This window comes from Hemicordylus capensis, chromosome 5 (assembly GCF_027244095.1).
Source record: "Hemicordylus capensis ecotype Gifberg chromosome 5, rHemCap1.1.pri, whole genome shotgun sequence".
Lineage (NCBI taxonomy): Eukaryota > Metazoa > Chordata > Lepidosauria > Squamata > Cordylidae > Hemicordylus > Hemicordylus capensis.
Window position 1 is genome coordinate 155993560 of NC_069661.1, and position 16724 is coordinate 156010283.

Here is a 16724-nt window from a genome sequence, read left to right on the forward strand (position 1 = left end):
TGTCCCTATTTTCCCATTCACCTGAATGGGAAAATAGGGACATGTTGGAAGGTATGAGATGATCAGATCACCAAGTGGTGATATATGCACACTGTAGTAAGTTACACCTTGGTAAACAGAGTATTCACCCTCATCATCTGTTGAGGGAAAAGCAATCACATGTAGGCATCTTCTTCTCATCTCCAGCAGATCCCAGTTTGTAAAATTTTAAAAAACAAAGATGTCTACAGTTTGGTGTTTTTATTTTTTACTTTAAAAACTGTAATAATAATATTATCATTACAGTTTTGTAAAAGGGAAAGAAATCTTTCTAACAAAACAACTCTAAGCATTTTTACTCAGAAGAAAGTAACACTGAATTCAAAGAACACTTTCATGTGATGTGGTTTTTAGTTGGCATCACACTCTCCACATAAAATGATCTCTATGTGAAGTAATCAAAATGCTAAAAAAAAAGGGGGTGGTGGTGCTTTATTACCTGTGAATGCATGTGGCTTTGCCATTTTTTGCCATTTGCCACTTTTAGATTGTTTTTCATCCATTTCTGTTTCCTCGACAGCAATAATCTCAGAGGTGGGCACAGAACAACACTCTAAAAATGAAATGAGGTAAAAGATCATTCAGAAAGGGATGTGTAGTATAAATATTATTTAGTCTTCAACCCTTTAGAATAAAATGCAAACAAATAAGACAGCAGTTATTTAAGAAGCTAGATCTGAAGAAAGCTAAATACACCCACTGAAAGATGTGGGATTTTATTGGGCAGTATATTCTCTGCTGTGCCTTGTAAATTCAGAATCCCTTCACTAGAGGATTGAGGGGGGAAATTAAAGAAGGTGCTTGACAAGTACTACTAATAAAAAAATGAAATATAATGCTGCCTTATATTCAGTCAGACCACAGTTCTCCAGAGCCTTAGGCAGAAGAGGCCTTCCCAGCCCTTTGTCTTTACATGTTTCTCCCCTCTCTCACACCAAGGCGGAAAAATCATACACTTCTAAAAGAGGTTTAATTGCACATTACCTGAAGAACCTGATGGAATTACGCCCCTGAAACTAAGTAGGTCTGGATGTGTGTGTGTGTGTGTGTGTGTGTATAAAATTATGATTTAATGATTGCATACTCTATTGGTAACATTTTCTGCAACAGCAGCATCCAGAACAACATACAAAAGCAACTAATGATCAAATACTGTACAACTAAAGAACAATAATCAAATGATATCAGTCAAATTGTAATCCGCCCAGAGACTTGTCAAATAATATCAAATTGTAAACTGCCCAGATATGTGAGTTTTGGGCGGTATAAAAATATGTTAAATAAATAAATAAATGTTTTGGTTTTTTTTAAATGCCAGAAAAGCAATCAAAACTAAGAATTACTCACAATGCAGACAAATCAATTTAGAAGTAACTTATTAGTGGGGCCAACACCTGAATGATATCTTGGATTATTGTGTATCCCACTATGAACTCCTCTGAGTAAGTAAGTAGGATATACAAATGACATAAATGTAACATTTTAACAAGGGAAAAGAACCATGCAAATTTTGCTTTTGCATGTGATTATTCATTACTATTTTAGACTTAAAACACTGTCTTATACCAAGGGCTAGGGCTAGCTCCCAGTATTTTTAATGCTCTTCGGCAAGGGATGGCATTCACAGAAGTACTTGCTATGGTTGCTGCACCCCCAGACCCCAATGAAGACAGGACACGCTTGGTTGGAGTAAATTAGGACCACTTTATTAATGTACATTGAATAGGACTTGCAATGAGGTACCTAACTAACCAGAGTGTTGGTACTCCTCCCGTGTGGGCCTCCTCCTAGTGAGGGCCGTCCCACACCAGGGCAAAGGGCCGGGTACTGATTTGGTCAGGTGCCATGTCCTGACCTCCTCTCACTGCAAGGCGGGGGGGGGGGCGTCCTGACCCACCCCAAACCCAAGCTGCCGAAGTTCTGAGTTGGTGAGTCAAGCCACCACCCAAGCCAGGGCCATTCCCAGGCCTCTGGGCTGCCAAAACCCTGAAGGGCTGTTCCTTGACCCCCTTCACTCCCAAATGGCCCTCCAGCCGAACACCATTAGTCCATCTACCTACCCAACACCAGCACTCTCCTGCCACAAAAGTGGGGCAAACTTCTGTTTAGCCCCACTTACCCCACCCTGCTAGCGCTTCCCAAATACCCTGTTATGGTTCTTACATGACCTACTAGGGAAAAGAGATCTATGGAATTAGTAATGCCGCCAACAAGAAAAGGACATTGGAACAAAAATCAAAACCATCATAGACAAGAATGTTATTGGTGTGTGTGTGTGTGTATATATATGTAATATGACATCTATTTTATAAGAGTCACAGAAAGATGTAAATAGCTGACATTTGTTGAATATGGCCTGCTTTTCCTGCCTTGGTAAGTAAATCCTGGAATATGATTTACTTTCTGTTGTCAGCAAACGTATGCAGCATGGCAATCAAAGGCAGACCTTTTAAAGGAATAATGCATTTAGCTACACTCCATTTATTTCAAACCTGACAATGAAGTGCAAACAAACAGAAGTGCAGTTCCACAAAGCCATTAGCACAGAGAGATCTCATTAGCATGGAGAGCAACCAGTATATTACATCTGAGAAAAGGCTCTGTTTCTGATCCCTGAATGATTAATTTAAAGACTCTGTCATGCATTCCTTTCGAATAAAGCAAAGGCCCCTTTGTTCTTCCACATCCTGTGGTAACACATTTATGCATTACATGAACAATGCTTGGTAAAAAGAGTGAACGTCCAGCAGCCCAAGCTGCGGAGAAGAGGGCCTTTAGCTCCACAGCAGATTACATGCCTGGCATGCAGGTGGTCCCAGGTTCAATACTTGGCATCTTCGGGTATTTGTTTATTATTTAATGCATGTATATACTGCCGTATATAAAATATCAGGGTGGTTTACCATAAACAAACAACAACTAATACCTAAGAATTTTATAAAGCAGATTAAAATCACCATAAATAAAACTTTAAAACATCATAAACTAAAAGCCTGATGGAACAGGTGTGTTTTCAAAAGTTGTCTAATTTTCAGGTAGGGCTTGGAAAGATCTGAAACCGTGGAGAGCCTCTGCCATTCAGTGAAAACTATGCTGAGCAGGGACGCTCTCCAGATTAGACCCTGCAACGGGGTCACAGTATCTCTGAAGTGTGCTTCCACACTTCCTGCGTCGTGACACTGCAGTCCCTATGCGGACAGCAGGGTGCCGTTCACATTTCCAATGCCTTGTTTCGAATTTAACCACTGCGATATAGTACTATGACGTCGTATATCTGGCATAAGAAAGTTGCTGTTTTTCGGGTTGTTAGTTTCTGCGAGACTGCTCCCCGTGCTATTTACGTTTCAAATGCAACTTGCCTGAACGGAGATATTTTGCTGCTGTTGAGCAGCTAGTCTGGAAAGTGCCAAGGTGGACCAAGCTGGGTCTTGTCACAGTTCATATAGACTATACTGAGCCAGGTGAGCCAAGGGTCTGACTTGGTATAAGGCAGCTTTTTTCTACTCCATGCATCAGCAACCACCATATCACAGCCACAAGACAAGACGACTTTAAATTGTTCAGTGTGGCTTGTATCAGAGCTTACAATGTCTTCACAAAGCCACTTAAAGCAACTTCCATGTAGAAGTTGTAATGTCTGGATGGGCTTTTAATATTAAAAATCAAACACTTCATTTATCAGAAGTGAATCTTTTCTTCTTGCTTCATTCCACATACCCTCCTAGAAGAGATATTTTTTTCCACTCCCAACCAAAAATGGGAGGAATTACAAACAACTTATTATAAGCTTTTGTTGATTAAAACATCAACAAAAGAAGACAGATTAGCTTTATATGCAGATGATGCTGTGTACTTTCTCAGTGAATCCAAAGAATCGTTGAATAAACTATTCTACTGGACATATTTAGCGAAATATCTGAATAACAGAAATTAATCTGGGATAATGAGAATTAATATCCAAGACTATACAAAACTGGATATTGATGAGTTGAAGTATGTAAAATGGAAAGATGAGCAGATAGTTAGGAATCAAGTTTTCTAATAACACTAAATACCTAATTAGGGAAAACATATATTATTTAATCAACATCATGTGAATGAAAATAGCAAAGTGGAATAAACTAAACTTATCTTAGGTGGGGTGAATTTCAGCTATTAAAATGAATAGTCTAACATTTATATATTATTTTCTAAATCTGTCTGTAAGGATCCCAGAGAAGAAATGAATACAAAAATTACATCTCAATTTATATGGAAAAATAAACCTCCAAGGAGAAAAGCAAATGTTATGCAACAGAAGTTGAAAGGTCAGGTGGAGATGGGAATCCTTGATTGAGTTAAATATTACCATATAATAATCTTTAAGGCTATGTTTGTATGGTGGGACCCATATAACTTTGGGATTTTGAACAGGAAAGTATAAATATTTCTTTAAAAGAATGGATCTTATTGGATAAAACAGAGCTAACTCAATATGTTATAAGACCAAATACAGGAAGAAATTATATAAAACTTATATGGGACAAATACAAAGCAAATCTTTTTCCAAGGCAATCTATTATTGCACCATTTTTATATCACATGGATTATGCTGTGGCCAAACAGAGATCTAACTTTTCTAACGAGAAAAAGTGGAATATGTTATATATGAAAAGCTATGGGGCAGAGGAGGATTCCCAGACTTCCTTCAACTGAGGAGTGCAACCCCCAAATAAGAATAACTTAGTTTCAGTATCTACAAGTATGTAATATTTTACTGAGAGTGGCACAGAGAACTGATTTGGGTTGTAGCAAATCCAAGTTAGAAGCATTGTTAGTATTTGGGAATGTATACAAAAGGGTTTTATTCAAAATGTATGATCTTTTAAAAGCATACTAAAGAATCTGATCTATATAGATGAAAATGAAGCATTTCTTTTCCCCCTTGCCTTAACTGTTAATTGCTAACTTGTTGCAGCTGTTATGCTGCTCGCCCTCTTCTCTTCCCTGCCTACTGCTTATCTCTAGAGAAAGGAATTTAAGAATAATCAATCAACCTTTATTACGATCAGAGACCAGCATAAAATTACATGTTAAATGAGTGAATACATATGAGTACAAAATGGACTAATAGTGAATATAAGTTAAAAGTTACATGGTTACATATCACGAAAAGGCTAAAATTAAGGATGATTGCAATTTAAAAAGAGACAAGTTAAAATAGATAAAAATGATTACATATATACACGTTAATACTAAAAAACTTAAATTACTAAAAATAAAAGAGATAAAAAGGTAATAAAACTGAAAAATCCAGATTAAAAATTATAAGAAGCAATAAGAAAAACAATGAAAAAAACAATAAAAAGCAATAAAAACAATGAGAAGGGAGGCATGGGCAAGTGCGAGGTCAATCCAGAGTCATTGAGAATCAGATTAAGGCTAAAAGGACTCATAGCTAGGGGTGTGCATGTTCCGGAGTCCCCCCCGGTCCGGCAGGGGGGGACTGTGACTTTAAGCGGGGGGGTGGTAGTACTTAAACCCCCCCCCACCGCCGCTCTTCCCCCTCCGGCGCTCGTCCGTTGAAAAATCTTCTTGGGGTGGCAGAGTTCCCCCTGCCGCCCCTGCTCCCGTCATTGTTTGTATTAGGCTGAAAAGAGATAAGCGCTCGCGCCGCGCATGCGCCCTGCGCGGCACACGCACTCATCTCTGAAGCTGCTGCGCGCGCCGCATACTCTCCATTTATACCTACCCTTTGCTTCCTGTCCTTCAACCAGTTAGCAATACACACATGTACTTGTCCCCTTATCCCATGATTGCTAAGTTTTCTCAAGAGTTTTGATGAGGAACTTGGTCGAAAGCTTTTTGAAAGTCTGGGTATACTCTGTCAACCGGATAACCTTTATCCACACACTCGCTGACACTCTCAAAGAAGTCCAAAAGGTTGGTGAGGCAAGATTTACCTTTTCAGAAGCCATGCTGGTTCTCCCCTAGCAGGACCTGTTCTTCTATGTGCTTTACAATTTTATCCTTGAAAATGTTTTCTATCAATTTGCCTGGAACAGACATTAAGCTGACTGGCCTGTAATTTCCCAGATCGCCCCTGAATCCCTTTTTGAAAATCGGTGTTACATTTGCTACTTTTAAGTCCTCTGGTACAGAGCCTGATTGTAGGGATAAGTTATATATTTTAGCATGGAGGTTGGCAATTTCACATTTGAGTCCTTTAAGGACTCTTGGATGGATGTGGTCTGGCCCTGGCGATTTGCTAGTTTTCAATTTTTCCAGACAGTTTAGAACATCAGCTCATCACTTCTATCTGATTCAGTTCTTTAGCCTCTGTCCCTGAAAAGCCTGATTCAGGAACTGGTATTTGCTCAGTATCCTCTGCCGTGAAGACAGATGCAAAGAACTCATTTAGCTTCTCTGCAACCTCCATATCCTCCTTAATAATTCCTTTCACTCCCTCATTGTCTAATGGTCCAATCGCCTCCCTGACAGGTTTCCTGCTTCTGATATATTTAAAGGAGTTTTTGTTTTTCCCCTTGATGATTTTAGCTAAATGTTCCTCAAACTCTCTTAAAGCATCACTTCCAACCACTGCCCTGTCCCTAAAAATGCCCCCTTCCTTGCTACTTTGTACACTAGTAAACATGGTAAACATGGGTTTAGGAATCCCTTGTTTGTTTGTTGCCAAATGTGTAGCCCCACTAGCGTTCCCAACAGTCCCATATCATATGGGAAGTCCTGTATCTGAGGCAAAAATTTCTTGTCCCGTATGGGACACAATTTCCCCCCTATTATTTGCCGAGCCTGGGGCTCTCCCTCTACCCTCAGTGCATTTACATTGAACTGTATGCATTTTGTGTGAAGTCCATATTATAATGTGAAACAAACAACAAAGTTCACAAAAGAAGCCCCAACTTCTGCAAACTTGCAAGAGCAATTGTCTGGGTTTATCTACATCTTGCAAGTTACTAATCGGTTACTAATCTAATATAAATAGACCCACAGACTCATGCTAACTGACTCACCACTTCTGGCAGATAAAGCAGCCTTTCAGTAGGCTTTCAGTGATGGAGCAGGGATGTAGTGTGTGTGTGTGTGTGTATAAACCTAGGGGTTATTCTTCTGTTTTTCATTTGGCATTTGCTCCATGTCTAAGTGGGATGGTCTTTGTGAACAAGGAGCTTTGTAAAATCATGGGGCTTGTGTTGTTTTGTTGTTGTTGTTACAAATCTATTGCTACTAAGGCTTCTGATTACACCTGGGATGACCGCACCCCCAGATGACCCTACCTCCAAGACCCCCCCCCACTTGTGTCCCATATTCAGACAATGGAATGTTGGTAACCCTGAGCCCCACCCTATGACATCCACTAACTAGCAGAGGGAATTGAATCTAGCCTTGAATCTTGTCCCTGACATGCTAGTTTTGTATGTATATGGAATATTTTTATGGGGGGACATATGGATCTGCCTTATACTGCGTCAGATCACTGGTCCATCTAGCTCACTATTGTCTACTCTAATTGGCAGTGGCTCTCTAGAGTTTCGGAGAGGGTCTTTCCCAGTCTTCCCTGAAGACTCCAGGGACCAAACCTGGAATCTTCTGCATACAGAACATATGCTCTACCAGAGCTACAGCCCAATCCCCAGTAGGCACATAGGCAGAAGTTACTTTTCTAGTGAGAACAGCCCAAGGGAATCAACTACATTCTCAGTTCCATAAAAACACCAGATCAATAAAATAATTTTTAAAAACAAACAAAAAAACCCATACTTCAGACACCAGGTGTTTTCTAGAAATCATTCACTTGTCTCTTAAAGAAAACTCACATGCTTTCTATATGTCTCTTCCCGCCCACCCACTGCAAATCCTTTCTCTCAGTCCTCCCTTCTACAAACATATAATTTGAAGAGTCAAACTGCAATTCCATTTAATGGGTCTTCAATTCCACTAAGAATACAGTAGGCCAGATCCACAAAAGTTAATCATGACTAAGCACTATTGAAACCACTGAGACAATTCTGTTCCCACTGAGTTTAACAGAACACATAGCTATTCCTTTCCTTCTCGCCCCCGGTAAAGTTCTTATGCTGTAGCAACTCTGTGGTTGGCAGAAATCCAGCAAGTAGTTTTTTCAGTCATGGAGAGAGAGTGAATCCAAGGTTCAGCTGCTGAATTTCTGCTTTTGAGGCAGCTGTTCAAGAACAGGAACTGCATCAGAAAAAAAGAGTGGCACTGGCAACCCAAATGGAGCAGTACTGCAGTCAGTGCCCCATAAGTTCATACAACAGACACAATCTGTAGGCCATCCACAACCACACGAAAAACTACAAACATTCAACTTGTCTGCTCAAGCATAGTTAAGAGCTTGGTATATATGAATGTGCAGTGGGGAAATGACTTGACTAGCAAGCCAGAGGTTGCTAGTTCAAATCCCTGCTGATATGTTTCCTAGACTATGGGAAATACCTATATCGGGCAGCAGTGATATAGGAAGGTGCTGAGAGGCATCATCTCATACTGTGTGGGAGGAGGCAGTGGTAAACCCCTCCTGTATTCTACCAAAGGCAACCACAGGGCTCTGTGGTCACCAGGAGTCAACACCTACTCAACGGTCCACTTTACCTTTATATACAAAGCTAGGGCTGCAATCCTATTCACACTTGCGTAGGAATAAATATCACTGAACACAATGGGGCTTACTTCTGAGTAAATATGAATAGGCTTGCACAAAATGCTTTTCTTCCTGTGATGTGAAAGGCCTGACCTAGCCCCTACTTTGTTATATAAGGCAGTTCACGAACTGATTATTTCCTTTACGTGCTCATCTTTCTCAGGTATACAATATTTACTTTAGCAGAGGTCCATAACATTCAGTAGATTACTTTGATATATTATCTTCAGAAACTTTTCCTCTCTCCTAAAACTTCATGTTTTGTTGTTTTCAGGTTCTTAGTTCTACTTTAATGTCTTTTGATTATAAAAGGAGCTTCCTGCTTACCACAATTGTATGCCTACATTAGGAAAAAGAAGTTGTGTTATTAATACTTCAGAATGTTTGGTTAAATAATTTAAGCAATAGCTCAAATTCTCAACTTCATTAAATAAGGCCATATCCAAATAGTTGTGGCATTTAAAGCTAACCACTTATTTACATACAAGCTTTAACCAGATTTAGAAGTATTTACATAAGATGTATTCAGGAAGCAGACCAAATGTCCGCAATTAAAAGAAAGTAGATATTGAAAATAGATATTGAAGGGGGGGGGATGTAGAAATAACCCCGTAGACTTTTTCACTTGAAGAACTCATTATCAACATGTGCAAAATTTCTTTTAAAGACATGTGCTAGGCATGTAGCCTCTAATGAATCATTTCTTTTAGGGAATTATATGGTTTTTAAATAGCCTGCCATCCAAATATAAACCTCTGTAATGCTCAGATTTAAAGCTAAACAACAACTTATTCAAGAAATACAGCAGTGTGATGGTTATGAGTGTAAAGCAGAGGCGAAACTAGGGGAAATAGCGCCTAGGGCAAGCACTGAAATTGCGCCCTTGTCCAAACAGGAATGATGGGACTTGTAGTCAACATTATCTAGAAATCCCTGTTAAAAGGAACACTGTACCATCTAGGCATGGTTGTTGATCAAAACCTGAAAACATGAGCCATCTCTGTAAAAGACTTAGAACAGTCAGGAGTTATGCGAGGATTCCAAGTGTCATTTTCTCTGTCTCATCTCATTCTTTAAAAAACATGACTTTGTCTTAGAGGATCACCTGCCCAAATAGCCACTAGCAAAATAGGGGAAGAAGAAGGTGGTGGGGTGTGTGTGTGTGTGTGTGTGTGTGTGTGTGTGTGTGTGTGTGTGTGTCTATAAACCAGTGAATGATTCCTGCCAGCCTTTGTCTTATGATGACTGTTGGCTCATGATGGGGTATATGTGCATTCACCACACTAGTGCTTACTTTGACACCAAGAGGGAGGAGGATACATTAGTTTGCCACACTAGACAGAGGAATTTGCAACAGGAACAGACAGCCAAGTTCTGCCAGGGCCAAAACAAGCCCTTGCCAGACCAAGAAATCATTGTAATTTGCCCCTTCCTGTCACAAGCAGTGTGCTGTTCTTTTATCCAGTCATGGATGGAAAATTCAGGGTCAATTTACAAGAGACACATTTTCTACATGGAAGTTTCTTCTGTGCAGGTGTTGTGCAGAAACCCATGTGTTGTGACCACCAGGGGCATAGCAAGGTTGGAATGGGCCAAGATGAGATTTTAAAATGGGCCACCAGCCCCTCAAAGTCCAGGGCCTCCACACACCCCAGGCCCCCAAGGGTTTAAGTCTGATATTTCAGAATAAGTATGCTACCTGGAAATACATTTCACTGAATACACACATGCACACTTCACAGTATATAGTGATATACATTGAGTACTATATATTTGTGCTACTTTTAATGCCTAGAACACACTAGAAACACTAATTATTAAAATGGCCTCCTCGCTGCAGATTAGCAAAGGAGACTTTCAACCATGCAGGGTGAGCCTATGTTTGTTTTCTCAGAATTCTGAACAAATTCAGTAAAGTTTGATTCCAGGAGGTTTTTCACACGAGGCTTTTAAAGCCCTTTAACATACATCTCCTCTGAATGGAGGTGCTGCATTCACATGTTGGCCAGATTTACCCTGAAGTCCCTGCAAGTTATTGGGGAGCAGTTCACACACAAGAAAAATATAAAATAAAATAAAAAGCACAACACATGCTTCACAGTTCTCACTCAGACCTTCTGGGTTGCAAAACAACTTGAACATAAGTGCATTTATGAATGAATGAATGAATGAAAATAAATAAAATATACTTGTTCCAGAAGTTTTTGTAATTTTCTGCCCTGAAACAAGCCACTTATAGGCCTTTTTAGATAGTTTTTGTATTTAAAGCCAGCACATTTTTCAGTCTGTTTTAAATTAAATATTCAGAGACTTCTCAGTCTTGCCCCACCACCCATATCAAAGCCCTATGGCAAGCAGATTCTTATAGGGGTGGGGGGACCACAAAAAGGAATTCACAGCCTACCTGGCAAAAGCTGTGCTGGATGGTCTGGGCAGAGGGGCTGCTGCTGCTGCTGCTGAGAACTCTGCCTGCTTCCTCCTTCCTGGCTTGCTTGGCCTGCCGAGTACAGGCTTCAGGGAGGTCTGCACGGAGACCTCTCTGGAAGTCCCGCCCACCCGCCGATCAGCTGAGACGCGGGGAGAGAAGAGCTCTGCAGTTTGCAGGTCTTGCCGATCCTAGGCCTCGCCGATCAGCCGGAGCTGGAGGCAAGTGGCTGAGGGGCCCTGGGGCTGGGCAGGTGGGCAATGGGGTGGGGGTGGCAGGAACTGGCGTGACGCCCCCACCTCAGTGGCGCCTAGGGCACGTGCCCTGCCTGCCCCTCCAGTTCCGCCTATGGTGTAAAGACAAACACTTAAGTTACCCATGGCATAACCATGGTGTATTTACTTAAAGCTAGCCCTCTGACATCTAGGTGGATATGAATACTTTGAGTATTTATATACCACTTTTCAACAAAAGTTCCTTGTCCCCAAAGGGCTCACTGTCTAAAAGAGAAACACAGACCCCAGCAACAGCATCTGAAGGGATACTGTGCTGGGGATGGATAGGGCCAGTTGCTCCCCCACTGCTAAATAAAGAGAACCACCACTTTAAAAAGGTGCCTCTGCTCAGTTAACCAGTCAGCATGTTTTAGATTTGCCACTCTAGGTTTAAACACTTGTGCCACCTTAATGCAATCTGCTGAAGCATTAATCCACATGGTGGCTGACATACTGTGCAAACTTCTTGTGTGTTGCAACATAACATGCACATAGCTGTGCAAGTTCGCTCTTGTGCAACTCCAAAAATAGCAGAAATGCAGTTGTGTGACAGCCTGTCCATTATTTCCAATGGCCATACTACCATGCAACTGTGCAATTTGTATATGTTACGTGTTTGGATGTTTGCACAGTATGTCATGCACTAACAATGATTATGAACTGCATAACATTATCACATGTATGGTGCATTCATCATCACCTATAAAACAACTTGAGAGGTAGGTCATTAATATTCTATTTTGCAGATGGGAACTGAAACTGTTACAAGAAACAGCAGCAGTCTGTGTTTTGTCTTGTACTTCTGCTTACATACAAAATGGAAACGATCAGGTCTCCACAAAGATCTTAAGACCCTGGCACCTGTCCGACCAAGCCAACTGCTGATGCAGGGCATGCCAAGTCCATTATTTTATGACACTTAGGAAATTACTAATATGAAATTTCTCCAGCTCAGAAAAAGTATGAGTAAGCTGACTTGGAAGAATAATAATTATGGAAGGCACTCTGTCAAAGAGTAATGAGCGATCCAATGCTAACCCAAGTTCTCAAAGAAACTGGAAAAATTACTTAACATTCTACAAGTTTAATGGGAAGGACCTTCTCAGCCATAAATAAACCAGTGTACATTGGGCTCACTGCTTCCCTTGCTGCCATCTGAAAGAGGGCTCAGACCAGCAGAATAATAGGGAGGCACATGCCAAAGAAAACTTAGTATGGCAAAGAGCTAATGGTGGTGTGCAGACATATTTTCCATACTATAGGCTAGGAGTCAGTTACCTGGAGAGACCAACAAAACCAGAAGCCAGGTCAGGTGAGATATATACAATAATCTTGGTCCAGAAAAGCAAGAGAGAGGTTGTTGAGAGCTGAGTGGAAGCAGGGTATCCTAAAGAGGATAATGGAGCTCTAGAACAGGGCTTCTTAACCTTGGGCCCCAGATGTTGTTGGACTACAACTCCCCGAATCCCCAGACATGGCCTTTGTGGCCGGGGATTCTGGGAGATGTAGTCCAACAACATCTGGGGGCCCAAGGTTAATAAACCCTGCTCTAGAAGACGGAATATAATAAGCCTAGCAGGGGAGAGAATGACGTAGCTTCATGCTTATGCAGCCAACATGACTGCTGCATGTAGCCTGGTACAACAGCATACATCATCTGAGTTAACCTGAAGGAGAGATCAGGAGAGATCCATCCATAGTGAAGTTAGGAGATATGTTTTGGGACCTGTAACTTCTGCCTGATACCAGCTCTGAGTTAAAAGACTGGGGAAAGTGAAGAGTGTAGCTGCTGCAGAATGCTGATGCTGCAGAATGGAATAAAAGAGGAAGGTGCTAGGTGCTAGTGGGCTTTCTGTGAAATAACTATGAGAAGCTTCTCTGGTTACAAACTAACACGTGCAGTTGACCTAGGAAGCCCTATATAAGCATCACAACCACTATGGTGGCACTATCTGTTACTCAATCCTTATTGGAGAGCGACTAGACATGAGGCACTCTCATGTCTAGACATGTGACAACTGTTACTCATCACAAGGGACCATGTGTGTGCCAGCTGACTTCAGCTCTTTCACTGGTCAGCTTTTACTCTGTTAAAAATACAGTTTTTGTCCACATAAGCAGTCCAGAGCAGAAATTGCCCAGAGTATCAAGCTGGCTTTTAGCTGTGACCACAGGTGTGGCTACGGCACAGACATAAATCAATGGGACAGTAAATTACTGCCTCTGCGGCTGTATCAAAAGTCTTTATTTGAGAAACCCTGATCTATGCATACAGACAATTATAGTAATCACTGATAACAACCACAGCAAACAGTTCCTCTGGCTGCAGCACTCTAGATCACAGGATTTGCTGCTAACCCTAGTGATTCCCTGGTTCACATGACATGTTTGCTCATGTCAGCAAATATCCCAAGATGATGAGTAGAACCTGGAATGGACAAAAATGGCATTGTGGGAACAGATTCTTCAGAGGGTACAAGTAGGAAAAGTGAGTGTGTTGCAAATTCTTATGCAGGGCACCCAAGCATCAGGGATCTCCCCCGAGGGATCATGGCAGTGGCAAGGAGGTGGGTGAGCAGCAGTGTTCCCTCTAACAAGGATTCCCAGATGTTGTTCTAGGAACAACTGCCAGAATCCTCAGTCAAAGGCCATTGCAGCTGGCGATGCTGGGAGTTGTAGTGAAGAACCTCTGGAAATCCCTGTTAGAGGGAACACTGGTGAGCAGCAAGGGCTTCCCCATCACCCACCTGTTTACTTGCCCTCCTTGCCACTGCTGCAAAGCAGCGGGTAACAGCAATGAGGAGGGCAGATGTGCGCTCCCTGTCAGTGTCCCCCACCCACCCTCCTGCCCACTGTAGCCAGGGCGGTGCCTGGGAGGACGATGGGGCAGTGAGAGGGGCAATCACCGCTTTTGGCCCCTAAGCAGGTGCTTAACCAGCTTTAATGGCCGGGCGGGCCCTGTCCTTATGTGCAGTATGTAGAAGTGACATTCTACAAGGTCAACCTTTTTTTATTTGTTGACCAACGGAAAGTGTTAAATAAGAATGATTCACTACTGAAAGCTAATATAATCATCATAAAACTTTTACTAGCTATTGTCCAAATGTGTTGTGTGCAGCAGAATAATGCTGGAAGCAAACTCTTCCACTCAATACTTTACTAACAACATAAATACACTTTAAAAATCCCTACTGCAATACAATGTTGACAAATAATAAAAACCCTTCCTAAAAGGGAATGAAGTTTCCCTAATACCTGAAAAAGAAAGAAAAACAAAACTTAGGTTCCAGCCTCTTCAGGAGAAGTCTTGTTAGGTCTCTTTAGAGTGCCTTAGAAGAGAAGTGAAATTGTATTATTCTGCAGATTTTAACTACCTCCTGGAAGCAAGGATGTGCTTTGACCTGCATGCTTGTTTTCTCAGAAGTAAGTGCCACTGTGTTTAATGGGACTTCCCACTAAGTGTGGTGCTGCCTTCAGTATTTCAGTAACTTTTCAGAAATAAAAATACATATATTAGTGATACTCCAAAGCAGGGCTTTTAAACAGATATCAGAAGGCAGCTTCCTAAAGACACTTCAAATCAGTAAATTCTGGATTAAATGCACATTTAGATACTCTTATCTCAACAATGTTCAATGAATTTGAACCCAAACAGCTTTTATATGCAATATGGCAACTTCCTATATTTGCCCTGCTCCCATACATCCTCAATGCTCCCCAGAAAACACAAGCTTTTGCCTTTCTGTAACCAGTGCTGGAAAATGAGTATGGACAGGAAGGCCCCAAACTCTGTCTGAGAAGCATGCATGACTGCTGCAGTGAAAGCTCTGCTGTTGACCTCCAGGAGCAGACTGTGGTTACCCAGTGGTGAAGGAGAAGCACTCTGCCCATGCTCAGAGCCGTTATTTAATTATGATTTCTCAGATCTGGGCCCCTGACACTGAAAAGAGGTGAGATAGGTATGCCCCCGCCCCCACTTAACCCTTCTTTCCCCGATCCTTCAGGTTCTCAGTTTCCTGTAGGAAGGCAGCAGAGTTTCCTGCAGCTGCTCACCTTGTCCTTTGTGCGGTGGTGGTTGTGGGTCCCACCAGGCTAAGACCCCCCGGTCTAAGGTAACTTCCCGGACACGCTGCCCCATCATCAGCGAAGAGATGAGCCGGCTCCGCCAGCCAGACGGGGGCTGTTCGCCCATTGCTCTTCAGTGGCCCAACTTCCTTTGCTTAGGCGACATCATGACTGAGGACAGCGGCCAGCGAGGGTGACGATCGGCCGGTCTGCTGAGCGTGTGATGTTTTAGAATCTGTTATCCTTCAGAATTTGCTGCTTGGCTTTCACGGAGCATGCGCGTCGGGACTTGCGCAAACTCAGCGGAGGCTGGTGAAGTCGCCGCTGCCCTCGAGAGCCCTCACTCCTTCCGCTCCCTTGTTGTTCGAAAGGAGAAGAAAGAGAAGCCTCTAGGGAAGAGCACAAGAGAAAGAGGGCGCGCGCAGCCACTTCGCGGGGGCCAAAATCGCGGAGCGCGGGAGGCCGCAACAGCGAGGACAAGGGCGACAAATAGCAGCAGGGAAAGGGAGCAGCAGCAGGAATTAAAAAATCTTAAGAGTCTCATGAGATCCTCTCCAGCGATGTGTGCAAAAATAACAATAAACCACATCGTTTGTTAAGTAGATCATGGCAATAGATCTTCTTCCCTCCCCGCTCTAATCCGGCCGGATTGTCCCCTTTCTGTGGAAATGCTTCTCTTGCGGTCTTTAAAAGAACAGCGCACGCTTGCCAGTCCACACAAAGCACTACTACGCTATCAGTTGTCAGCTTTCCCAGACAGCATCAGGCTTTACAGTGAGTTTAAAGGTAAAGTGTGCCGTCAAGTCGATTTCGGCTCCTGGCGCTCACAGAGTCCTGGGGTTTTCTTGGGGTGGGAGGCTTTACTGCGACCTCGAAGTTGCCCCCCAAATCCGACACAAATAGTGGATTTTTTTTACCCCAGATATAAATCGGGCTACACTCTAACACGCTGTGAAAAAAACCCGAATAATGTGTGAACTACTCCCTGCTAACTCGCAGGGACTTCGGGGTAAATCTGGCTGATATGTGGACGCACCCCCTCCATTCCAGAGGAGATGCCAGTTAAAGAGCTTTAAAAGTCCCGTGAAAAACTTCCAGGTCTTTGCAGAACTACTGGTCCAAATGAGACCCTCACGCCATATAGGGACAGCCTGGACATTAAAGTGAGCGAAGTGCCCAATTAGGGTGCAAAGCTTTCAGGGATGGTGACAGGGATGGTGGAGGGTCGCTGATCATTTTGTTCCTGTTGGCAGGGACT

At 42.3% G+C, this 16724-nt stretch overlaps 1 protein-coding gene across 5 annotated transcripts in view; it reads right to left on the reverse strand.

The window, feature by feature from the left end:
• Nucleotides 1-15840, reverse strand: part of CERK (ceramide kinase) — a 55266-nt gene extending 39426 nt beyond the window's left edge. For 3 of the 5 annotated variants that reach the window (XR_008308761.1, XR_008308762.1, XM_053256971.1), the window contains exons 1-2: nucleotides 15455-15837; nucleotides 479-592 (exon numbers count right to left, since the gene is read on the reverse strand). Coding sequence is in view for 3 of the 5 variants with exons in the window: in XM_053256971.1 (XP_053112946.1) it covers nucleotides 479-592; nucleotides 15455-15593 (253 nt within the window). In the remaining 2 variants the exon portion in view is untranslated. Of the gene's footprint in view, nucleotides 1-478; nucleotides 593-15454 lie in introns of all 5 variants that reach the window. The other 2 variants (XM_053256973.1, XM_053256972.1) reach the window with 2 other exon arrangements.
• Nucleotides 15841-16724: the final 884 nt, after the last annotated feature.